The sequence below is a fragment of the Triturus cristatus genome, chromosome 4_2, assembly GCF_964204655.1.
Source record: "Triturus cristatus chromosome 4_2, aTriCri1.1, whole genome shotgun sequence".
In the NCBI taxonomy this organism is placed as follows: domain Eukaryota; kingdom Metazoa; phylum Chordata; class Amphibia; order Caudata; family Salamandridae; genus Triturus; species Triturus cristatus.
The window spans coordinates 335,781,440-335,808,084 of NC_140586.1; the positions used below are offsets into that span (position 1 = coordinate 335,781,440).

A 26,645-nucleotide genomic window follows, 5' to 3' on the forward strand; every position below is an offset into this window, starting at 1 on the left:
ATCACAACTGTAACCAAAACGCTTTTACTCAATTGTTTACAGGATCCAGTCCTGTGGTTAGAAAAGTAATCCTTAAAGTAACTAATTGCATCCAACTAGAAATTCCCATTGAGCTCAATGTACTATTGTGTTTGAAATTGTGTTGCCTGTTGCAACCACTAACTGTTGTATTCAAAAGTCAATTGCCTATTGAAAAGTATTTATCTGAAGCATCTCACTCTGAGAAAGTATATTTTGATACCTATTGTTGGTTCTAAAATAAAACAACTATACATTTTTATACAAAAACCATTGGCCTAGAGTGCAGGTCTTGAGTGTGTGAGACCATTTGCTGACTGAGTGTGTACAACAAGTGCTTTACACTGTCCTCTGATACTGCCTTACTGCTCGACCAAGCTACCACTTTTGCAAGTAAGGCTATATCTAATTTTAGCCTCTGCCAAACCTCTGGGGACTGTGGACTCTGTGCACACTGTACCTATTTGGGAACAGTATATACAGAGCCACTTTCTTACAGCGACTAAAGGAGTCAGTTGTGACTTCAGCACTTTGATAGTGAACACAAACTATATGAGATTTGTCGGCTTCTGGAGATGAATGACGACTGTCTGGAGCGAGCCTGCCTTCAACAGCCAGTGGTAGAGCAGGAGGGAAGACTGGTACCCTCAGACTCCATATGTGTGCTGTGACCACCGCCATCACTTTCGTGAACACAAAAGGGCCCTGTGAGGCGAAAAAGGAGCACTGAACAGGAAATACTCCTAGCCTAATGAAAACCACAGGTAGCGCATGTGGCTTTACGGGAGGTGGATATGAAAATAAGTATTCTGCAGGTCCAACACCACTATTTAGTCTCTGGCGTCTATGGGTTAGACAGAGCATCATTAATTAGTCCTTCCGCAGGAAGGCATCTTCGACACTAGGCATGGGAGAAACATCTAGCTCCTATGTCCGTAGCCAGATTATCTCTTCTGGCCCCTTTACCCAAAAGGACCTGCACTTACAGATGCAAGACTGACAGGTGGTCCTCAGTCAGCCACCTTGATGGTGGTGGAAGGTGTGGCAGGGTAAAAAGAAAAGGGGGGGTGGGGGGGTCCCTGATGTACAACTTGGGAGGACACACTTCTCTAAGGCAATGGCTTGCCACCCCTGGAGGAAATAGAGATTTTGCAGCTGTGTTTGCTAGAGGGGTGGGGCAGGGGGTTGGGGCAATGGACTGCACATTGTTCCTAGCACCTGGGGCTTTGTCTTTGTTAGCCACAACCTTGGAAACTGAAAATCACCATCATATCATCGGAGTTGGCAAAATTGGTGTTGGAGTTGTCTGGTGGGGGCTGACAGGTCTAAGGAGCATGCCATGGCCATGTCTCCTTAAACTGTTGCAGGGCTGAAGCTGCATTTTCGCCAATAAAGTTAGAGCCAATGAATGGCATGTCTATTAAGGATAACTAGCTATCCCCAGAAGGCCATTGATCTGGTCTACACATGGAGCCAAAGTATCCCACTCTTATCCAGCACCTGACCTAAGTAGTCAGCCGTGTCCAAGCCGGAGAAAATTACAAATTTAGCACGGTCGCGTCCATCCTGGAAAGTTTGGGTCAGGGATGCCCTAAGGTCATCCAGAACTGCTGGTAAAACTTGGGCCACCATGTTCCACAGGGCATTAGGTAGTTTCCCTGTCACTACAGAGGATTGTTGACCTTCCTTATATCTAGAATATCTCGCTGTGATGTCAAGATTTTCTTTGCTGGTGCAGTTGTTGCTATTGCACCCATTAATGGGTTTAAACTCTTTGCTGGAAAGACCATCTATCAATGTCTGTAGCTCCTTTTATACTCCTTTTTTCTTTCCAAGTCCACTGCTTTCAAAGTGTCAGACTTAATGCGGGTCATGTAGTTATGCAATCAAACAGACAGTTTTCTGAGAGGGGGCTATTCAAACTTTTGTTGGGCTTCAGACTCAAGCCTTGGCCAAGAGATCTAGTAAAGGCAAATACAATGGCAGCAACCATGTGCAGCTAAATCTGGTTAATCTGCTGCAATGCTTAAGACCTGATTTTAAATAATGATCTTTCTTGAAGGGCTTCTTAAAAATCGTGCCTGTCCTCTCTAAAGGACTCAAGAACTCCAAGAGGAACCTGTATGAACAGCCCAAAGGCGCTGTGGCACTTGCAGTCTTCCTGCCCATAGCCAAACTGCCACACAGCCTTCTAACTTGTAAATCCATTCTTTTACTCTTCTTGTCAGTAGGAACAGTGCAGGAAAGTGCAAAAGTATGTCATGTTATTGACGCCAACGGGTTTTGGTGGTGGATCAGTCTTTAAGATGAGGGGGTCCAGGTGCAGAGCCTTGTATAATTCTGAAACTTAAATAGGGCTGACAATGCTGAAGTTAGAGCCACGAATAACTGCATAGTCAGTACTATTACGCCAGCGACCAATAGAAAGAAAGGTCTGGATGATGTCTGTGACCCAGGTGTAAAATGACAAGGTGGTAGTCGTTCTGTGTGTCAAAATCAGAATATTCTTCCTGGCTGCATTTCTAACAAAGACTCCATTAAATGTTTTAATGTCATTCACGGGTGAGACTCCAGCAAGAGGAGAATCAGCAAACGCCCGAGAATAATCTCTAATGGAGGAATGGCCAAAGGAATGAGACGATCAAGAGGGAAAACATCTGCCTACAAAGCTAGGCAGTAGGCAAAAAAACAAAAAGGGTGAGCTCAGAACTCCAAGATCCTGTTGCCAGAAGCTGGGAAAAACTGCTCTGTCACATATGGGGCAAATGGGGCACAGGGGGAAGGGTGAGGTCTTTAAAGGCACAGTGCTAGCTTTCCCTTTCGGGTCTATGGGAGTCTATCTGCTAACATTTCCCTTCCTTTCTAGTCTTCTCTCTAAAAAAAAAAAAAACACAGGTTGGTGAAAGATGTTTCTAGACACTTGCTAACTTAGTGACTAACTGGTTAAATTGGCTGCTTGTTTAAAATGAAATGTGACCATATTAGACAATTAATAGGCTACTGAAAAGTCTTTTGCATATATAAATGTATATATTTATTTGTGAAGGGCTCCAGAATCCCACACTTAGGTAGGACAACTCAATGCTTATGGCTATTGATTAGGATTCCCTGGAAGAAAAATGCCTGTGCTGAAAAAAGGATCTTTCCATCAACTGTAAATATGGCAATTTTGGACTTGTCAACTATCTCACATTCATTTTTAGAATTCAACAGCTCTTGCTAGTGTTTATCTTCAGTTTAACTGCTTGATCTATTTAGTAGAAAATAAATGTCTATTTTAGAAATGAAAGATTAAACAGGACACGGAGATTCTGTGTTATTTAGTGTGTTTGATCTCAGTTTCTAGCACACTAACTTTTCCTTGAGTAGGCTGCGTCTGCTCAACCCTCGTAAAAATTAGGGATGTTAGCAGAATGACTTGTTTATACAGCTGAAAGAAACAGTATGTGTGGCTACACAAAATTGTGTCCAATTGCCTGAAAACACTAAGACCTTCAAGTATTCATCAAATTGATAAATAAAAACAACAAAATTTGACAAAGATGCGTGTGGACTGGACAAATTATTTTTATTTATGCAAATGAGAAAGATGGCAACTGAGAAATTTCTAGGTTTTCAATTTAAACAAGGCTCAGAGTTTTCAGACATCTACAATGGAACCGGCATTAAACATCTACAAGCAAAAGTTGGGAGAAAATAAGCAAATCTGCTCCGGACTTCCGCATATAACCTGTCAACTGTATTTGACATCCATGCAATGGCTCATCATAACACCCCTTTTCAAACATTGGTATCTTCAAGTTCTTGATTAACATAATCTAGCTTGACTTAACATGACCGAAAATAAAATCCTTGCACTGGATTTCGTCAAGCTACCTACGAACTCTTAAACCAAATCACAAACTCCAAAAATTAATTAAAAAAAATAAGAGCTTTGGTGTCATAAATCACTCTACCTTTACAAAAGTAGGGAATGCATTTAACTTTGGAGGGGTTAGATCTGAAACACAAATTGCTCCTGTTTATTCAGCACTCTGCAGCTCAACTTGTCTGCGATGGAAGCCATACAGCACCTCTGTTCAAGCTAATGCAAACCAGGTAAAGTAAAAATGCCCTTTCAAGGTTCTAGCAGTCACCCCTGAGCTCTTCACAACAATGCAGCAAAACATATCTTCGACCTCATTATGCCTCGCCAGACCATAATGTTCAAACATTAACTTACTTCACTTTCACTCAAAGAAGATTCTAGTTGAAATTCGAAGAGTCACTTTAAAAGATCCCGTACATCAAAACTGTTCTCTCAACAACTTGGGGGCATTTCCAAGACATTTAAAGAACTGTCTCTTTGTGAAAACTTTGTATTGTCTGACTAGCACACTGCATAGCTCACTTTAACAAGTAAACCTCTAATCTATTCAGAGGCCTGGAAACTTTACAAATACTACAAATAACTGCATTGAAAAACATGTCAAACTTTCACAGACAAAATTACCAATTAGAATGGATTTAAGATGCCTACTCAGGCTTTGCTCCAGAGGGCAATGTTCAGAAACTGGTAGGATACAGTCTTCTAATGATCGGCTGTGTGAGCAGAAAGGCCAAGGTACTCAACTACACATTTTGTCCAGAGTTCGTCAAGAGTGTCCCAACCCTCACCACATTGAACACACAAGATGTGAAAAATGTTCAACAGACAGGGTTGCAGAAAGGGGTGAAAAAACTAATAAAGAGCAAAAACTTTAAAAAATAAATAGTTACAAAGGTTTGTATGGTTTTTGCTGACCTTAAAGTGTTCCTCCAGCTTCTCCCGCAGAGGACTCAGCTTCTCTAGACTCCTAGTCAGGAAAACGTGCCCATGGAACTTAATAAAAGCCTTGATGAAGTCCGAGACTCCCCATCTGGCCTTTACCTCATCCCGGCTATACAGGTTAGAGAAAAGGTTAGTCAGTCAAAAGAAGTGTACTATGGCAAGCTGCAAAAGGAAAATCAAATTTCTAAACTTCATTACAATGTAAAGCAACAAATGCATTACAACTTCAGCTTTAATATCTGGTTGAAAAAATATAACCATTCAACTAGCGTGCACTGATTATATGAATTATTTTCATATATTATGAACATACCAAGTATAAAATAATATAAATGCATGAATGCACTGATTATATTCCGGTTTAGATATACAGTTTAGTTTTATTAATGTAGTTTCCAACAGTTACGATTTTTTTACCATCAGATTCTGATTTGACATCTGGAGCATAACTGCTCAATCAAGAGAAGATTGTACTCATATGAAGTTCTGGTTTTGCATCAAATGAATGTTTATTAAAGTAATACACGTTATAAATCCCAGCTACATAATTTGTACCCCGGAACACTTAATTTCTATATACTAGTTCATATTTTAACAAATAAGCTGTGATGTACAATATGCTGTGAAGCACGCTTTAGGAGCCTATCAAAGTCAAGATTATTCCAAATGTTATACTGTTTAACACTAAAGAATACTTTCTCAAATGTGCACTGCAGCACCCATAGTCCAACCCACTGGGTAGGCTTGTGTTATAGACGTTTGAAAGATGGGGGCATCATCCTCTCCTTTTTGGAGGTCCGGACCCATGATGCCTTTGACAGGAAAGGTTTTTTTCATTTTTTGGAAGCACACAAACTGTGCCCTGTTGAATCTTTCATTTAATAAAGAGACATGCGCTACTAGATGAACACAAAAGTTACAATTAAGATCGTTATAAACATTAGAAAAGAATAGTAAGCCAGATACACAACATCCCTGCCGCCATAGGGCAGAAAAAACAAGAACTGTACAAGCCTTATTAATAAAGAATGTTTAATGAGATAGTTAGTACAAATAAAAAGGTTCCTAAAAGTTGCTTGACTGACATTACTCAGCTTTTGCCTAGTGAAGGAAGGTATGCACTGATTTGTATGTGGCTGACATGCATACGTCTCAGAGAGGAATGTCAAAGTGTGGTGATTGCCTTACCCGGGAGAGCGGGTCCATGGTATCCCTAGAAAGATTAGACAATTGGCTACACAGGGATATATGCAGGCTAGAATTAATTGACACAGATTGTTTGGATGTGGCCAAACTTTAACAAATACGATCACAAATAATTGGTCACATTTGCTTAGTGCTCTAATCTTGTCAAGATGCAAGCAATGCACCCTTCTGACATCCAGTGAATGAAGAGAAAGTTTTGTGGGAGAAGATGGGATGGAAATTAGACTGGCAAGATAATTATGTGACCTGGCCTTTTAGGAGTGGACAAATACAGTGAGGAGATGCAAGACGAGCCATGCCAATGCCGGACAGATGTTACTGTTGCCAAGTCCATTTTAGGATAGGATTTTAAGAAATCTGGATCCTACTGCGAAGGCTTGTACTTTAATAAGCACGGATTACAGAAACTGTTTGTGATGCTTCTACAGGGAGGTTTAGTTTAGATGCACTTCTAACAGGAATGCCCTGGAAGGTGGCAATACCCAGCAGATAAACATTTGTGGGAGAGGCTGCAGGTGATGTGGTGGTGTAAAAGAAACTTGGTTCACTGCCATCAAAATGTGACTGGGAAGATGAAATACAAAAAGGTCCTTTGACACCTGCACGTTTTGGAAAGTACAGGGAGTCCCATTGTCTCAGAGAATGGAGTACAAGATTGAAAGCCACTAGCATGAGGTTCTTAGGGTGTTAAAAGTATCTTCCTTACTGGTGACAGAGGCTGAACACAAGACAATCCTTGATTGTGGGGAGAAATGTAAAGGTCCAATTGGTGTTTGTACTGGGTCTTTTGCAGGTATGGTAAAACGCAGAGACCCAAAACGTTGCACTGCTTGTTCTTTCTCACGCGTTCGCCTTAATCGTTTTGCCTTAATCTTTTTTCAGGTCTTGGGGACATGGACAATGAGAATCTAACTTGTGCGACAAAACCAACTTTGGATTTTGCGGGGTCAGCATCAAATGGATAGTATGTATTGAGAGCAAGGGAGATGTTTTTATGCCATTGGAGTGTTTCCATTATGAAGGTGTTGCAGTCTGTCTGGAATGCTTTGATGTAAAAAAAAAAAAAAAGTTGGAAGCCTGATTATGGTGTCAATGAGTCACCACTGAGCCTGCCTTTGACAACGAGAATGCTGAAGCCAAATCATGCAATGTAGTGGTCTTCAATGGCAAACCGGTATTAATGTTGATGTGCTTCTCGCATTTCTTCCCTAGATCTGTGTGAGCGCTTATGGGCAGCTGACCAAATCTGCAGAACCTGCATTGTCCCTCCAGGGCTTTTCAGGCTGTTTCCTCTTCTACACTTCTCACCCATAGAATTTCCAGCTTGAATTGCCTCTTAGTCTAATGGCCTCTTGATCTTTAAATGTCCTCAACATTTTTGTGAATTAATTCTTTCACTGATTGTTAAGAGCTGAGAGACACCACGCACAGCTTGTGGGTCAAGGACAGCCTTCATTCTACCGTAGGATGGGCATTTCCATCAAAAAATACCTGTAGAATTCACTTGTTATATGTGTTAAAGATGTTGAGTGACAGTGAAAAAGCAAAATCCTCAGAAAAATGAAAGTGTGAACCCCAACGTGTTCTCAGATCCCTCACGTTAGCTAGACAAAAGTGGGCCTGAGGCAGCATCCAATACACAGCACCATGAGAAACAAAAGCTCCTGGGCCATCAAAATGATAGAAGCTTGAGAAAAATCGTCTTATTATGTAAGCCTATCACGCTGTGATTTTTTAGAACGGATTCTTGGAACTTGAACAGTCTAAATTCCAGAAAACGTTTGCGGTTTGATAGGCTCCTGAATAATGTATATATACAGGACTTCACAGCCTAATTTTTGAAATATTGACAAGTATATTACATAAGTATATGAAGAATATGAAGAATTTCAAGTCCATGTATGCAGCAGGGATGTATTCTAACTTTTCTGATCATTTTTTTTTTTTTTACTTTATTTAGACAGTTTTATTAATGTGACCATGATCCATGGGTATTAAAGCACAGTACATAAATACATGGGCAACAGAGCTGGGGCGAGAGGGATGCGAAGCACACAGGCAACAGATGAGGCAGGTGGGCGGGGAAGCACACGGACAACAGAGATGGGGAGGGTGAGCTGGGAAGAACACAGGCAACAAAGATCGGGTGGACGGGGAAGCACTCGGGCAATAGAGATGGGGTAGGTGGGCGGGGAAGCGCACGGGCAACAGAGGGTGAGCTGGGAAGCACACGGACAACAGAGGAAAGTGAATATGGGGAAGCACACAGAGGAAGGGCAGGTAAGGACAGACAACAGAGGGTAGGTGGGTGTGGATAGAGAAACAAAAGGACAATGGTGGGCAGGCGTGAATGGAGAAGCAAGAATAGCAAATGAGGAACAGCAAAAGAAAAAACACGGGCAAGAAAGAGGAGTACGCAGTAAACAAGGGAGGCAGCTGGAAAACGCATGGACTCACAGAGTGCTTAACCTCAAAGATAAAAGTAACACCTGAAAAGGGAGCAGTGGAAAAACATAAAAATGGGCCCATGCTTCAAAAACTAGAAGAGGGAAATCCCACGAAAGCGGACGAATAAGAAGCAAGGTAATAAAGGACAAAGCCAACCAATGGTAAGCAATGGGTGGGCTCGAAGCCCACTATAAGCTAACAGTAGGTCTTACAACAGAAACCTGAACTGCCTTAGGTGAAACCTAAAATCCCAAGACAACCCAACCTGTTGAAAGGGGGGAGGGCACGGAATGGGGTACTGCTGGATAACTGAGTAAGATGAACAAAAAAGAAAACCACAAAAATCAAATTTAGAATTCCCATTTACAATTTGTTCTGTTGGAAGTCAAATAGTCAAGACAAGAATCCTCTCTTCGATGATAAAGTAATCAGGAGGATTCATAACCAACATTTTTGGGCTGCTTATGTTTCAAAACATGAATAAACCTGCAGTGGGCACCATAATAAGGAATAGGGCAGTATTGGTCGATGTCAAAGAAGAGCTCAGGTTACAAGGCTACAGAGTCTATGCCATCTGGTTTATTTGCCCAAGTCCAAATTTGCAAATACAATTTCAGGTCCAACTAATAGATGACAAGCTAAAGATAAGCATATGCACAAGGAACAGAAGCCAAGCTGTAAAACAGCAGTTGCCTAGTTGTAGGAGTGCTCTCACCTCTCCAGTGCTTTAGAAAGGGCCTTCTGAAGATTAGTGGATGCTGCAGGGAAAGGAAACTTTACAGAGATACTCCTGCAGTAGTAGAAAATGGTTGTCAGGTGGTCTCCCTTGGAAGAGGCTAGGATAGCCAGCTGGTTGTATGGCTGCCCTAAAGAGAAAAACAAAGGATCAGAAAACAGGTTATTTCAGCAATATCAAGCCAACCACACAAACTTGCTTCTATAGACCTGCTAGGAAATGGACAAAGTCAGGAAAGTAATTTTGTTAAGCTTCCATTACTAGGTAATGAGCTACCAAAAAATGAAAAATGAATTCTTATCCTCAAAACATTTCTTTAGCTACTGTACATAAGAGTACAGAAAAGGAAATGACAGGACAAAGCCACATGTATAAAAAATAAACCAATCTTTCCCTCCTCCAAAGGTTCCCAAACATTTTAGGAAGTGAAATCCTGCAATGCTCACCATTCGATGGTACCAATTGAGCAGCGTGTCGGTAGTAGGACTCTGCTTGACTTGTCTGGTTCCTGTACCGAGCTGAAGTTTAAAGAAAAAATTTACAAAAAGTAAGCAATCTATATTAAATCAATATATAAAGGTTAAGGATCATCTTAAACTTTTTACTCTGAACTGCAATTGGTTGCCTCCAATGCTCAGTGACTGAAAGCTGATGAGCCTGATGAACTAAGATAACTACTAGATCACAGTAGCTTTAATCTACTCTGTTACTACATGTGGGAATAGGATTGTGTACGATCATGGAAAGAGGCCAATTTACAAATACACTGAATTCTAGCAATTTTCCAGTATTGTATAGGAATTCTAGAATGGACCAGCTTCGCTCTTCAAAGGCTGCCTCAATTTCAAGTGTCACAATAAGAAGTAACAAACATGCATGTTGCGTATTCTCAACACATCCAAACTCTTAATACACACTAATCCTACAAGGAACTTTTAGAAGAAAAGCAATGTTATGGGCGTAAGTGATACTACTCTTCATATCTTTTAACCCGTTCGACGCGCATGACGTCATGCACGTCGGTTGCACCGTGCGCATGCCGGAACCGTTCCGTCATGGCCCCGCCCGCGCACGGAACCTTCAGCGTGGCGCGGAAATCCGCGCCGCACTGAAGGGGTTAAAGATTCGTTGTGGGTGCTATTAAATGTAAACAGTACCTCAATCTTCCAAAGCAGGACCTGCCATCCCACTTTCTTTATCAATAGTTAACCTCGAGAGATGGTGAGGCTCAGACAAGAAATGTACTAATTTAGTTTATTTTGTTGTTTTAAAGCAGGATATCTATCATGCTATTTTTCCCTTAGATCAGAGCACTGGATAATCAACTAAGCTGGTCCATAAAGTGGCAGTTTATATATACTGTTCGGCAGGGTAAACTTAGCAGTAGCAAGCTAAGAGTAACGGAGAGTCAGCTTAAGTGAGAAAAGGAGAGGGGGCAGGACAAGGGAAGAGTATAGATGGAAGTAACTTTGTGGGGAGATTAAAAGAGTCAACTGGATGCAAACTAAGCTGGTGGGGGAATTTTCCTCTTGGGAAAGGTGTTCACATTATCATGAAATGAGAGAATGTATGAAGAGGTCTACTGGAAGTGCATCCGATTCTAGTGAAAAGAACTTATGTAGGCCATGGTTTTGGTCACCTTGGACAGGAATCTGCAGTAGAAAAGCACAGCAGAGATTTATTTAAACCAGTCATGCCGTACCCAACACAAATGTTTTGAAGACCAGCAGAATAAAACACAGCCTTGCAAATCTCTAATACTGGTTGATTTCAGAATTAACTAATGAAGGAGGTTTGCCATCCTTGTGCAGAGCTGAAAAGACTTCAGAGACGGGCTTCTTTGCAATCTAATATTTAAAATACAACATTAAAAAGTAAGCAAACAACCTAGAAATAAATCCTTTGGTAAAATCCTTCTCTCAAAGCTACCTTCAAATGCTATGAAGTATCTGCTCTGTGAATGTGCGTGGCCTTCTGTTTACATAAACACTTAAATCACTTGTGTACCGTTCTTTTAAATTTAGTGCTATCTAGAAGATCCAATGTTTGAGAAATACAGTTTTAATTACTGCATAGATCTCAAATGCTAGCCCAAATAAGGACAATGCCAAGTGATGGCACGGCCCGTAGACATTAGAATACAGAGACCAAGAGGAATAATCACACAAGTACTAGATAAGCTGTACAGGACACAACTGAAAACCAATATGCTTATCCACAAACCAAGGATTATTTAGGTCTTGGCTCTGCGGTCTGTGAGACAAACACTTCATGAAGTAGGAGCTCAGCATTCCAAATGTGTTATCCCTGCTCCCGTTTATATAAAGGCCTGCTACACTATTGTACAATGTCCCTGGGCATTTTCTCCCCTCACCGATGTCTCCTAGATGCACCAGGCAGTGCTGGCAGATGTAGGAGCAAGAGCTGGACTGTGGTTTTACTACGTTGCTGGTGTAGGTCTGCTTATTGCTGATGATTCCCAGTTGTGAGGATCGTACGCGGCAAGGAAGGTCCACATTAAATACTGTGCACAGTTCCTGCAACAGCTGCAATGAAAAAGTAAAAATTAAACAATGTAAAAAAGCAGCACTAATCACTATCTGCCGAACAGTATGCATTCCTCAGACAACAAAATGCCAAACAAAAACATTGAATGACCAGTCATTGTGTGCAAAAAGCTTCGTGGACAAATGACTGATCAGGTTACAAATAATGAAAAATGTACACCATTAATACGTCTGATCTTACTTAACGTATAGTTTCTTACCTGTCGGTGTAGTTTTGCAGCTTGAAGACTTTCTGGATTCACTATGCTGTGCATTATTCCAACATCTAGTGGTTGGGCCTGGAATTGTAGTCACTCTTTTTTGTTTTTCTTGGCCCAGGTGGGCGTCGACATTGCACCATTTGGTGTCCTTCTTGATGTTGACGCGCTTCCCCCGGAAGCACCCACCTTTGGTCGCCATCTTCGGATTCTTTTTTCTTGTCTTGTGTTACTCTCTTCTTTTAACCTTTAAAGTCTCATTCCTGTTTTAATCCTTTTTCTCCCGTCTCATCCTTCTGGCGGAGGAGGGTGGGAATCGCTAGAGAATCCAGAAAGTCTTCCAACTGCAAAACTACACAGACAGGTGAGAAACTATACATTTTGCAGCGTTAATCTTTCTGGATTCAGTATGCTGTGCATAGACTTTGTAGCGGTTTGTTGCTATTGTGGTGGCTGGGTGAAAGATGAGCTCTGGTTTCTGAATATGTGTTATAAGACACTGCCCCACTTGCGCTTCTTTGCTCATTTGAATATCTACACAGTAGTGCTTAGTGAATGTGTAAACTGAAGACCATGTTGCGGCTTGGCAAATGTCGAATAGACGCGTTTGCTAGAAACGCAATTGTTGCTCCTTTCTTCCTTGTTGAGTGAGCATGAGCTGCTCCTTGTAACTGTTGTCCTGCTTGTTTGTGGCAGAGTTGTATAGTTTGTGTAATCCACCGTGCAATGGGATTTTTGGTAACTGGTCGTCCCAAAAAACTGCTGGCAAAGGATACAAAGAACTGCTTTGTCTTTCTGCACTCCTCTGTCCTCTCTATATAGTGCATTACTGCCCTCCTGGCGTACAGTGTGTGTAGCGCCCTTTCTGTGCTTGTGGTTGGTTTTTGGAAAAAACTTGGTATTTGGATTGTCTGATTGATGTGGAACCGTGACACCACCTTTGGCATGAAATGTGGGTCCGTTCTCATTACAATTCTATCATTGTGTATCTATAGGTAAGGCTCTTGAAGTGTTAGCACTAGCAATTTACTCACTCTTCATAGCGATGTGATAGCTACTAAGAAGGCTGTTTTTAGCGTGAGCATGTGCAGTGTAGCTTTGTGAATAGGCTCAAATGGTGCTTTCATCAATTGAGTTAGCACTACGTTGAGGTTCCATGCTGGTGCTGGCATTCTGTTTGGAGGTGCAATTCTCTTTGCCCCTTCTAGAAATCTTTTAACTAGTTGGGAGGTGAAAAAGCTTTTTCCGGTCTCTCCTCTTGTGTAAGCCACTATCGCTGCTAAGCGCACCCTTAGGGATGTGTAGCTCAGTTTATTTTGTAATAGATGCGTTAAGTATTTTAGTACTGCTGATTCTCGTCATTTCCCATTGTAGTTTCTCCCTAATGCACCATTCGGAGAATCTTCTCCACTTTCCAACGTAGCACTTCCTTGTAGTAGGTCTCCATGCCTCCCTGAGCACCGACCGCAATTGTGCTTGCTGGTAGATTGAGGTGTGCAAATTCTAAGTCTTCAGGAGCCATGCTGCTAGGCTGAGGCTCTTTGGCTCTGGGTGTAGCACCCTTCCGTCCTGCATCGTTAACAGGTCCCTTCTCTTTGGGAATCTGTGTGCTGGTGCTTGCGCCATTTCTACTATTTGTGAGAACCAGGACTGTCTGGCCCACTGAGGTACTATTAGTATTAGCGTCATGTTGCTGATCCTGCATTTGTTGAGTACCCTGTGCATCAGTGGTATCGGGGGGGGGGAAAAGCATATGCAAATGTCATTGACCAACTTATCCGTAGCGCATTCCCTTGGGACCGATGGTCTGGTTGTCTGGATGCGAAGTGTTGGCATTTTGGTCTATTTGCGGTGTACCCCATTTCCGAAATAGTTTCTCCATTTCCTGTTGGTTGAGCTCCCATTCGTGGGATGCTGACATTTGCCTGCTGAGTCTGTCTGCTTCCACATTGTCCTTCCCTGGGAGATGTATTGCTATTAGGTCTATCCTTAGTGGAATGGCCCATGTCCATATTTCCTGCGATAGTCCAGATAGTGCTACTGATTGTGTTCCTCCTTGTTTGTTGATGTAGAACATGGTAGTTGTGTTGTCGGTCTGGGTCAACACCCTGATTCCGTACAGCTCCTTCTAAAAGGCTTTTAAGGCTAGGAGCACTGTTTTCAGCTCTAGGTAGTGGATGTGTTCGAGGGCATCCTGCGGCGACCATAACCCCCTCACGTTGAGATTGTTCATGTGCGCACCCAACCCCAGCTGGGAGCGTCTGTTGTGATGGTCACTGTTCGAGTTGGCTGTGTGAATGGTTTCCCCTCTGATAGATTTTCCTTGTTCCACCATGCTATTTACTGATGCACTGCGTGTGTGACAACCACTAGATCTTCCCAACTCCCTGTTGCCTGTGACCATTGCTGCTGTATCCTGGAACGGTCTCATGTGGAGGCGAATATTTGGAACAAGGTGTATGCATGACGCCATCATTCCCATTAGATTGCTCACTATCCTCACTGTCAGAGCTTGCCCCCTGCGGTAAAGACGTGTCTCCTTCAGTATTGCCAAGGCTCTCTTTGTGCTGGGGAACACCTTGCCCTGTATGGTGTTGATCTCTGCTCCTAAGAATATCTGCACCTGTTCCGGTTCTATTGAAGATTTTCCCCAATGGATTGAAAAACCCAGTTGGATTAGTGTTAGTATCACCTGCTGGGTGTGTTGGCTGTAGGAGCTTGCTTTTACGAGCCAGTCGTCGAGGTAGGGGTATACGTGCATCCCTAGCCTCCTTAGGTCCGCTGCTACTGCTGCTAGGCACTTTGTGAACACCCTTGGTGCGGATTGGAGTCCGAATGCTAGTACTGCGAACTGGTAGTGCGTTTGGTTGATAACCCTTAGAAGGCGTTTATGTTCTTTGTTGATGGGGATGTGTAAGAACGCGTCCTTTAAGTCTATAGTTGCCATGTAATTCCCCTCTTGTATCTGGGGTATTACCTCTTGCAGAGATGTCATTTTGAATCTTTGTGTCCTTATGAACTTGTTTAAGAACCTTAGATCTAGAAAAGGTCTTAGTGTTTCGTCCACTTTTGGTACGAGGAAGTATGTGGAGTAGAACCCCTTGTTCCTTTCCTTATACGGCACTATTTCTACTGCCTCCTTGCTGAGCAGTTCCTGCGCTTCTAGTAGCAAGAGCGAAAGTTCCTTTGCTGAGTGCACCTTGTTCCTTGGCCTTCTGTTTGGAGGTTGTTTCTCTAGCTTTGTACAGTAGCCGTATTGTATGATGTTTAGTATCCATTTGTCCGTTGTGACCGTCCTCCATTCCTGGAGGAAGTCCCTTATTCTGCCTCCTACTGGTGTTATATGTTCGAGGAACTGTTTGTTTTGTAAAATCAGGTTTTGTCTGTTTTGATGCCCCCCTAAAAGGTGTTAGGGTAGGCGTTTGCCTTACAGCAAAGTCACTTGTAGTTGTGTTGCTGCCCTCCTCTCCGTGCCTGTCCTAGTCCGTTTGAACGCCCTCGAAAGGACTGGCCTCGTGGCTGGTACTGCCAGTTCTGCTGCTGCTGTCCCTGCTGCTGCTGGCCCAGGCAGTTTCCTTGATAACCTGGTTGGAAGGTTTGGTGCGATGTACTAGGTAGGTTGTCTACCCTACTATTTGGCCTTGAGAGTGTACCCCTTCTCATCCATCTGAACTGCAGTGCTCCCATGGACCTCGCTGTCTCGTTGTCCTTCTTGAGCTGAGTCAACATGTCGTCAACCGGCTTTCCAAAAAGTTGCTCTCCGTTTGAAGGGAGTATTCAGGACGTTGTTCTGAACCTCCGACTTGAAGACTGAAATCCTGAGCCATGCGTGCCTTCTCTCGGTCACCCCAATCATCATTTGCCTGCTGGACGTCTCCGCCGCATCCAAGGCCGTCTTCAAATACGTGTTCGCCATTTTTTTCCCTTCCTCTACCAGGTGGGCTGCCCTTTGCTGGTGCTGTTCTGATAGAAGTTTTAGGAGCTGCCCCACTTCCTCCCAGTAATGGTATGCATGCCTGTTGATTAGAGCGTTTCAGTTGGCGATGCGACATTGAATCGCTGCACATTCCGTTCTACTTTACTCCCCATGAGGTTCATCCTTCTACTCTCCTTGTCTGGAGGTGGTCCGGCATTTGTGGGTACATTGGCTCTTTTCCTGGCCGTTGCTGTAATTATTGAATCAGCTGGCACTGATCCCTGGATGTATGCAGGGTACTTTGAGGAGTGCTTGTACTTGTCTGTCCTTGGGATCACTGATTTACATACAGCTGGCTCCCTGAAAACCTCTCTGCCCTGGTCCAACACACTAGGGAGCATGGGCAGGAATTGACTCCTTGTCTGCTGAGGTAGCAGAGTTCCCAGGAGAAAACATGCCTTGGGCTTCTCCTCCTCCAGTTTCACTCCATATGTCGCTGCAGCCTTTTTAACAACCATATATAGACCCCTATGTCGTCTGCCATTGAAGGCCTCAAAGGGTATGTGTGTACTCCCTCTTCCAGTAATTTGGCATGGAGATCATGACACTCCAAGTCTTGTGCTTCCGAGGACGTGGAGTCCTAGTAGATCCACTGATCCTTCTCGCCTTCGCCCTCGTAGTAATACAGGGCCTCTTCCTCCTGTTACTCGACCAGTTCAGGTGTTTTTAGTGGTTCAGGGTCTTCGTTGCTCCCTTTGACTGCGGGCTTCGGCGGGATGGTGTACTGGCTCATCCTTTCGTCATAGTCCTTTTTTCGCTGCAGGATGCTCGCCATTTCGGCCTCGAGCCTCCTTTTCTTCTTCATCTCGGCAGCCTGCTCAGCGTCGAGAGATTGAGCGCTTTGCTTCGAGGTAGTCGACGAAGTTGTTGACCCTTCTTTTCTCGGCGCCGAGGTGTCCTTTGAGGGCATCCTTCGACGCCGTCGATTTTTTGTGGGTTTTCGCCATCTGGGAGTCCTTTTCGAAGGATCCGCTGGGCTGCTTATCGTTGGGTGCTGTTGCTTTCACCGAGTGTTGAGACGGCAATGCTCCCTTCGAGGACTTTGCTTCACTCTTACGTGTGTCGCTCGAGTGTCTGGGCGGTACAAAAGGGAGTGGTGATGGACAGAGCATCAGAACCAATCAAACACTTACACCCAGTCAACAGATCTGGGTTTGATCCATCACCGTTCTTTAGCCTACTCTGCCACCCCAGCTCAGACATATGCAAATCAGTCTGACCCTGTGCCTCATGGGAACAGTGCAGCCCGAACTGCCAAGCCATGCCTTCCCTGGACCGGAAACAAGCTTCCTAGGACCGGTTTCTGGCATTTCAGCCGTCTTCAGCCAGGCTTGCTTGAATCCAGTTGCAAATTGAGCAAGGGACTCACGTCTGAGCATACCCTGCCAACTTATGGCGAACAAAGCGGTACAAAAAGGGGTGGTGATGCTCAGACGTGAGTCCCTTGCTCACTTTGCCACTGGATTCAAGCAAGCCTGGCTGAAGACGGCTGAAATGCCAGAAACCGGTCCTAGGAAGCTTGTTTCCGGTCCAGGGAAGGCATGGCTTGGCAGTTCGGCCTGGACTGTTCCCATGAGGCACAGGGTCAGACTGATTTGCATATGGCCATGTCTGAACTAGGGTGGCAGAGTGGGCTAAAGAACGGTGATGGATCAACCCCAGATCTGTTGACTGGGTGTGAGTATTTGATTGGTACTGATGCTCCGTCCATCACCACCCCCTTTTGTACCGAGTGTCTGGGGGTCGACTACTCTTACCTCCTTCGACGTTTTCTTTTGAACCTAGACGACACTGCAGTCCTCCGGTCCCTCGGCGATGTTGTCCTCTTCTCCACTGGAGAGACCCAGGTATGGGAGCGATTGCGAGAAAGTGGCTCTGTATATACTGTTCCCAAATAGGTACAGTGTGTACAGAGTCCACAGTCCCCAGAGGTTTGGCAGAGGCTAAAGTTAGATATAACCTTACTCTCCAAAGTGGTAGCTTGGTCGGGCAGTAAGGCAGTATCAGAGGACAGTGTAAACCATTTGTTGCACACACTCAGCCAGCAAATGGTCTCACACACCCAATAACTGAACTCTAGGCTAATGGTGTATATATAAAAAAAATATAGGCTTGTTTTATTTTAGAACCAACAATAGTTAATATATAGTTTCTCAGAATGAGATGCTTTATATAAATACTTTTGCAATATGCAATTGACTTTTGTAGAAAGTTACAAGTGGCTGCAATAGCCAACACAATTCTAAACACAATAATGCATTGAGTTAAATGGAAGTTTTAAGTTATTTGCCACAGATTACTTTTAGGATTACTTTTGGAATTCCAGGACTGGATCCTAGTTTCAGTCCTGGGTCAGTACTTGGAATCAAGTGATGAAAGTCGACCTAATTACTGTGATGATTTTTAGACAATATTTTGCTATTTTAAAAGTTGACACTTAGAAAATATTTCATAGAAAAAAGTCAATGATAACCTATGGCAGAAAATTCAAGTTGCAGGTATAGTATGTTCTCGTTACTTTTGTAATCCAGTACTGGGTGCCTAGACTCAGTACTGGGATCTTTATCCAAAACAGGTAAGTAATTACGTTTTCAGATATTATACGATTTTTAAAGAATATTTAACATTTGCAGAAATTGACAGAAGAAATTTCACAGAAAAACCGTCAATGGTTTCATATGGGAGAAAATTGGGTTACTGATAAGTACAGTTGTAAGTATTTTTCAGAGTCAGTGCTGGGCACCAAGATCCAGCACTGGGAGCTCACCTAAGAGCAGGTGAGTATTTTCGTTTGTTACTCGGCTGATTTTTGGTGAATATTTTAAGTTTTGAAAAGTCCACACTTGAAAGAAATTTCAGAAAAAGCCAGTCAATGTTACCTTATGGAGAAAATTGAGTTATCGGCTTTCAGGTAAGTACTCAACTGGCAGAGTTAAGGTTCTGGGCATAGACTCAAGGGTCTCCCAGGGTCAGGTAGGTACAGTTGGTTCACCCTCAGCGACACAAGGGCGGCTGGGTGCAGAGAGAGTTAGGCCCAATGTTATCCTATGAGAAGTAGGGGGGCCTTGGTTGGTAGCTGCTGACCAGCAGGCCACGCGACTGTGGGAGCTGGGCTCCTGGTCACTTACTCAGGGCAAGTGGGGAAGTAGATAGGTGCAGAGGTTGCACTGCCAGGGCCACTCAGGCGGCTGGGTGCAGGGTGCTTTTGAGCCTTCGGGTGCTCAATTGATTTAAATGGGAAATCTCCAGTTTAGAAAAAAAAGACTGCAAGCTCTGGGACGAGGATTCTTCAGGTGCCACCACCACTTCGAGAGGTAAGTTGGGTAGTTGGAGGATAGGTAGGTACCCCGTGATTGGGCACAGGGGGCCGTGGGGCGCCGGGTGCAGGGGTGCCTTTTGGTGTTGGGAAATCTTACCCTCTGTTGATTGCGGTTGGGGTGGGGCACCTGGTTCTGAGGCTGCAGGCTTCTTCAGGAGTGTCGAGGGAGGTCCTTGGGTGCCGGACTCTGGGTCACAGTCGCCGTGGGGTCGTCCTCGTGGTCTTTGTTCACTCCGGCACAGGCCAGGCTTGGAGAGTGCAGAGTGTGCTGGGTTCGCAATTCCGGGCTGTTGCCAGGGATTAGAAGTAGTTTTTGAGAAGAGCCTCTATTCATGGGAGTCCCGGGGGCTTAGAGTCAAAAGGTAGCCAGGTCCTCCAGGGTTTGTGAGGTTGCTGGCCACAAGAGATGCCGGGTTGGAGCAGGAGCAGGTTCGAGGGTCGACAGGCCGGTAGGGCTGGGGCCAAAGCAGTTGGTGTCTTCCTCTTCTTAGCAGCTGCAGGGCAGGTCTTCTTTCTTCTAGCTCTTCTTCGGATTTTGGAATCTGGAATCTGGGGAAGGAAGGTTCAGGGTGCCCCTAAATACTAGATTTAAGGGCATTACAGGTAGGTGAAGGGCAGGGATCAATGGGTCCCTGTCCTGGGGTGGGTACACCCCCTATCCTGCCTCTCTCCTGTGGGAGGGGGGCAGAAGCCTAGTCTTGATTGGGCAGGGCTTCCCATCTTCAAGATGGCGAGAGCCCGGAGATGTGCTCCACCTCGCCTCCCCCACGTGAGGGGTGGGGTTGGCAGGCTGGCAAATCCCCTGTCCTTATTTGGGGTTTCCGGCCAAGCTTCCCGCCAGAGTGGGGGTTTGCAGTGGCCTGGGGAAAGCCTTTGCAGCTTACCCCTGCCCATCCTGGGGGAGTAGATGTAGCACCTCGCCCAGGATGTGCATTGTTGCAGACCCAGGAGAGCAGGGGTTCTCCTACCCAGGGGTCCAGCAACAGGTCTGCTGTGTGGCAGCCTAGGCACCCTCAGAACAGACGTGGATTGTAGGTTAGGTTCAGGGGGCACCTCTAAGATGCCCTCTGGGGTGCTTGGTACATTAAATCCCACACTGGCATCAGTGTGGGTTTAATGTGCTGAGAAGTTTGATACCAAACTTCAGTCTTCAGTGTTGCCATTATGGTGCTGTGGAGTTCGTGTTTGACGATCTCCCAGCACAATATACTCTTAAATGGCAGCACTGCACTTACAGTGCCCAGGGATGGACCTGGGTACTGTAGGGGCACAGGGCTCCTGCTCCTGTGCCCACACCATTGGCATAGGGCACCCAGCTAGAGGGGTGGCTGATGTATGCCATGGCAGTGTAGGTGGTGGGCATGGCACACAGGGATGTGTGCCATGTCGACTGTTTCGTCTTGTACCCAGATACTCCGCCTGCAAGGGCAGTGTGTGTGTTAGGGTACAGGGCCTCTAAGGCTGGCACAATTAGTGCTGCAGCCCTTAGAGGCCTTCCCTGGTCACAAGGCCCTGGGTACCTAGAGTACCATTTACCAGGGGCTGACATGTGGCCAGGGTTTGCCAATTTGGTTTTGAGGTTTTTGTTTAGGGAAGGAACATAGGCCCTGGGCACCTGATTGGCAGGAGTCCAGGACACACTCAGTCAAAGTACATTCAGCAATTCAGCAAAAAGTGGGGGTATACCATGCAAGAAAGATGGCACTCTCACAGCGATGGTGGAGGCCCTTGCCCCTGCATGGTGTAGTTCGTCCTTCTCTGCCTCTCTCTTACTCTGAGGGTCTTGGGTGTGAACGCCGAGCACGCGTTGCAGTCCTCACTGTAGTGGTCGAGTGGCAGGCAGAGGTTGCAGACTGGATGCTGGTTCTTCTGGGCGTACTTGTGGTGACAATTGGTGCAAAACTTGAAAGGTGTTTTTTTCATTCCAGTGCTCAGGGAGCCCCCTGTGTGCGCATTCTCCGTTGAACGTCGAGATCACGGTTGGAAACCTTCCTCCTAGTCATCCCGGTTACCTGACCTGTAGTCGGGCGAGTTGAAATCTGTGATTTTCGTCAATTCTATCTCCAAATCTCAGGAACTCTAACAATCCAGACCCAACGGCGGAAAAAAGAATCTGAAGATGGCGACCAAAGGTGGGAGCTTCTGGAGGAAGCGCGTCGACGTCACGAAGGACACCAAATGGTGGTATGTCGACACCCACCTGGGCCACGGGGAAAAAGAAGAAAAAAAAAAAGACAAATTCCAGACCCAACCACTAGATGGCGGAATAATGCACAGTATAGTGAATCCAGAAAGATTCACGCTGCAAAACCAAGAATGTTGTCCATTAGCCTTTAGGTACCCTGGTGCCCACGAAGTGTCATTCTCTGAGAAGGAGTTTTATACCCTGCTTGTCTGCTGGTGTGTAAGTCTCCATGCTCTACACGTCTTGTTTATACAGTGTGTAAGTCACCAGGTGCTACACCTATACATTGTTTTTTCACCCCTGCGTCAGGAGTAGCGAATGGGTGTTAGTCCCAATTACATGGTTTATGTCAAAAACCCTTACAGGAGGGATCACTTTTTGGGTTACGTTGCTAAGTGTTTTACCCTTACATGAGGGGTGTCACAATGGGTTTCTTAGTCCCATTCTTAGTGTGTATTCTTGTCAATATATTTACCCTTCCTTTCAGGTTACTTAGTGTTCAGACTCTCTTGTGAAGTTGTATTTTAATTTGCTTCCCTGAGTCTTGAACTTTTTTCTGCTTTTGTACATTCTAGTGTATAGTTCCTCTCATGTTGTATTGTTCTTTTCATTTTTCATTTAAAAGGAGGGCGATATGTTATATCCTGCTTATTTAATCATATGTATCCCAGTTTACCCCTCTCCTAGCTGCTCAGCCAGTGTGAGTGTTGAGTGGAATGTTGGTGTGACAGTGATGCTTGGAATGCTTGGGTGCCTATGTGGATGAGGTGTGACAGATGGAAGATGGGCTGAGCAGCAGGCAGGCTGCTCCTGGTGGGGCTGGTGTATAAGGATTACCAAGCTGAAGAGCAGATGTACATTATCATCCTGAAACATGAACTTAATAAAGAAATACTTAAAATACAACTCGGCTACGTCTGGTAAGATACAACAGAGTTGCCCCTTCTAATCTTGTGAAGAGGTGTTTCATTAGAGGTGGGGAAATCTAAAAAAGTTGTTAGCACAGAATGAGACTTCAGACGGAGCTAGGTGTCTACACTTCAACAATGATACTTAAAAGATTCTGGTGTGAAGATGTATCACATTTGGAGAGTTGAGCAGATTCTGCTCTTGTGAGGACTCAAATAGAATAAAAGGGCCAGTTTTGTCTAGATCTGAAATAACAGATGAATCATTCCCTGTGTAGAGTTTATCTGCAACTTGAGCTGGTCTGCTGTATTTTGCAAGAAGCTAGGCAAAGTAATGTGCTCACTTGTGGATTAGGTATGGGAAAGGGAAAAAAAAACTACTAAAGCAGGACAAGAAAAAGGTACTTGCCTTTAACAGTAGTATTGTAACTAAAGACTATGACGACATTCTATGCATTATTACGCAGTCTTTTATTTGGGAGCAAGAAAAGCTTTTTATTGTCGTTCTAGATTTCAACTAAACCAATACACAGTGCCTTGGGATTCAGGGGGTGGGTGAACTGTCATCTCTTCCGCTGCCAGACTCAAGGAATCGTCAGGTAATTATCATTCTCTTCTGCACCAGCGCAGCAAGGGGAATCCTACGGATTTCCAGAGCCCCCAGGAATTGAAGATGGTCCAGATTGAGCTGGTACATCTACCAAGATCCTTCTGCCATGCCAAATAAGATTTGGATGGCAAACACATCTAGCACATTCTTCCAAGCAGAAGTTTGTTAGGCTGATGGCAGAGTCCAGAACAGCAACATATGATCAGCGCTATCAACCTCAGCTACCACTTAGTGTCACCCTCACAAATTACTATCTCAGCAGAAGATTGGCCAACACATTCTACTGTTATGCTCAGAAAGAGGGGGGTGTTTTAGTAGCAGAATTTCTGAGAGGGGCAGCTGGCGATCTTTGAAAATTGTGGGGCATAAATAGCAACCCTTAATGAGGCAAAGAGACAATGCGCTTCATCTTCCAGGCAGGGTTTGTGGTTGTGGGGGAAATATCTCCCTCCACAATTCTTCAAAACAATTAGGTTAAACGGTTCATTTTACTACATAAGCTCTACATAAATTTGCTAAAAAGCCAAACGTTCTGAAAGGACACAAGTAATTTTCCACTATTTCATGATTGCCAAGAAAGTAAGGCTTCTCAGACAAGTTGGAGGTTCAGCTCAAGAAAACTTTGAATAAATGAAGCTAAAATGGAACATTTCGATCACAATTTCGCTAAAAAGTGTATAAAAAGCCTTAGATGTTAGTGATTAGAAAATTCAACTTCACATGTGCTAACATCTTCCACCAATTTATGACTCAAGCACTCGCCAATTCAAAAACAATCATGCAAACTATGATTTCAATCACTGCTTGGTTATTAATCATGTCCTCTATGTTAAGTTCATTCAACCAAATTGTTTTATTTATCAAACCTATTTTCACAATATCCATAAAATGTATCTCCAAAGCATTGCAAAGTAAAAGTCTCCTCTTCAGAAAGGTCATTACATTGTAAACATCACACACATTTACTGAAATTAAACAGCCAATTAATTTGATACATTTAATGACTCACATCTCTATCAATAGACATCCCTCAATGTCCAAGTTTTCCATAAACCGGTGATCTGATATACCTATTGCTCCAATGTACATTTCTGATGGAAGCCATTGCCTCCTGTCCTTCAGTGTACTTCATGCCCCTTTTCCACGAAAAGTTTTACCAATGCATTACTTTATCAACAACTTTTATATAAATTCAGTCTGGAGCATTTCTGTAATATCGTGACTATATCGACAGATATCTGACATCAGATTTATAAAAACGAATTGTTAGTATTCATCAATACAGGACCGTTTTCATAAAGCCTTTCCCAAACAATATGAAGTCAGTCATTCCACAGAAAGAAATATTTACAAATGACAAAAGTTCAGGATAGTCTGTTATCTAACTATGAGTGGAAACCCCAGCAAATTCGTTTGGAATTGTAAGAACCCGAGAGCTAAATACCAGAACCTAAAGGCCTCTGTCAATAAATAAAACTAGGAGTTCATATTTTTACTTTCAGACAAACTAAAAATGTATGGGTTCAAAGAAGGGTATTTAGGAGAAAAGCCCTCATCTCCCAAAATAACTTAGGTTTTGTAAACCAGCACCTGAACAAACAAGCGCTCATATACTGCATTGGGTTCACTTCGGATATCCAAAGAAAACCTGTGTGAAAACCCTCCAAACACTTCCCACATCTTTGATTTACATAAGCGACTGACAGGACAACCTAAAAAGAAAAATGACATCACTCAGTGAATAAGAATTGAAAGTTGCAACAAAATGTTGTAATCACATTCTAAAAGTGTCTCAAGTGCAGCACCATACAACTAAAAGTTCTATTCAAACAATATACCTAGGCATTATTAAAACGCAATCCATAACAGTAACTGCTCACCTAGCTAACTAGTTTCTCATATCCAAAAACAGACTGATTAAGGAAGTGAGAAGTGCTTCTTACAAACCATAATATATCAAGTTAGTGAACCTATGTGGAGAGAAACTAAACATACCCATTGAAGGTCCAGGAAATCTGGTGGCAGTTAGGAACCAGATGAAAACACAACTCCCAAACGACATGGCTATGAGACATAAAAGCTCACCCTCGTGACTCTACATCTAGAACACCATTTTCACACTCAAGACGTAGCAGTCGCCACTTCATAACAGTCCAAACTAAGAAAATGGTAACTTCCAAGTAATGGATAAAAGTAGGCTATTACTCACTCATACACTTTCTCAAGTTTTACAACAAATTTGGACAACTAGCTGGTAAATAGTGATTTATTAAACCAAATGCTTGAACATAGTAATTGGAGATGACCATCAGAGTAACGGTAGAGAAAATCCAATTTGAGCCATTTCACAGGGAGAGCTGCAGTATCTTGTGACTGTGCCATTCTTTTCAGGCTACAAACTTCACACCCAGAGCAAAATGTGAGACTCACCTGAGTATAAAATCCACTGGCTGCCTCTAGGAACAGGGAGAGATTGGCCTGCACTTCACCGCGATTAGGATTTGCCCGATTCTTTGCCTGGCTCTGAAGGGTAGTGATCTGATTCTTAAAGGCGTGATTCCAGCTAGGAACAGAATTGTGCACAATTCAATACAAGCAAAGCACAGCCAGAGTATCAGTGAGTTTGTATGTACATGCTCTTTTGTGAATAGTTACCTGTAACAATATTTCTCAAGCAAACTTAACTTAAGCAGAATTCTGTGAGAAGTAATGAAGATCTCAGGACTAAACACAAAGCCCTATCACATCACGGAGGTGAACAATTGTAAACCCCTTAGTGGCCCTTTAAGTCCCACAGCTGCAGATAAACATTCAATTTTGGCTTTGGATCAAAATAATTAGAAAACTGTGCAACAATGGTGGACCGATTCATACGAAACCCTTTGTTAACAGAGGGTCGGGAGGACCTCATTGACACTAAATCCTTTAACTTAGAAAACATGCTGGTTTAGCTCAAAATTAAAGATTCATATGCCACTTTTCATGTATCCGTCCAACAGGGGACATGCTGCAGTGAGGACTTATATACTACTGGCTGACAACAGTGTCAAAAGTTATGAAGAAGTAAAATTCCCTCTTAGAAGCAGCTCCCTGTGGAACTACATCAACTGAAACAATCTACTTTGTTCTATAATTTCATCTATAAGGGAGAAGGAATGAACATCACATCTTGTAAAGGGACTATTATAGTTTAAGGCGGTCCCATCAACAGGATAAAATGTTAGAAGCATTTCTATATAATGATAGCTGGGGGAGTGGGTGTATACTAGAGAAAGATTACAGAACAAATGTCAGGAAGTTCAAATCTTTCTACTCTCCGGAGTCGATACCCCCAAAAATCAGAAACGCTCTGACCAGAAGTAAAGAAAACCAGAATCTTTGGAATAAAATGAAAGATACAACTTTGCCCTACATTTAAATAACCTTTGAAGGAAATAGCCCAGGTGGTCCAGCAGGAAAAACTCCATTGCATAATTAAGCTTCCTAACAAGTCAATCTCACTTTCTTCCCCCCAAAAAATAAAGGGCATTCAAAAGGTCACATGAAGACTGTCTTCCAACCTGAAAATAACTATCAAAGCTTTGGATAAAGATTAACAAAATTATACGAAAAGAGACTGCAAAATATTGCTTGAGCAAACTGAAGAAAAAAAGCTTCACAAATGC

General features: G+C 43.6%; 1 protein-coding gene across 5 annotated transcripts in view; it reads right to left on the reverse strand.

Moving 5' to 3' along the window:
• SMG7 (SMG7 nonsense mediated mRNA decay factor) overlaps positions 1-26,645 on the reverse strand; it is a 596,979-nt gene that overhangs the window by 437,782 nt on the left and 132,552 nt on the right. For all 5 annotated transcript variants that reach the window (XM_085601728.1, XM_085601725.1, XM_085601727.1 and 2 more), the window contains 5 exons: positions 25,411-25,543; positions 11,593-11,764; positions 9,665-9,736; positions 9,198-9,348; positions 4,802-4,937 (listed from right to left, as the gene is read on the reverse strand). In XM_085601728.1, the coding sequence (XP_085457854.1) occupies positions 4,802-4,937; positions 9,198-9,348; positions 9,665-9,736; positions 11,593-11,764; positions 25,411-25,543 (664 nt within the window). The remainder of the gene's footprint in view (positions 1-4,801; positions 4,938-9,197; positions 9,349-9,664; positions 9,737-11,592; positions 11,765-25,410; positions 25,544-26,645) is intronic.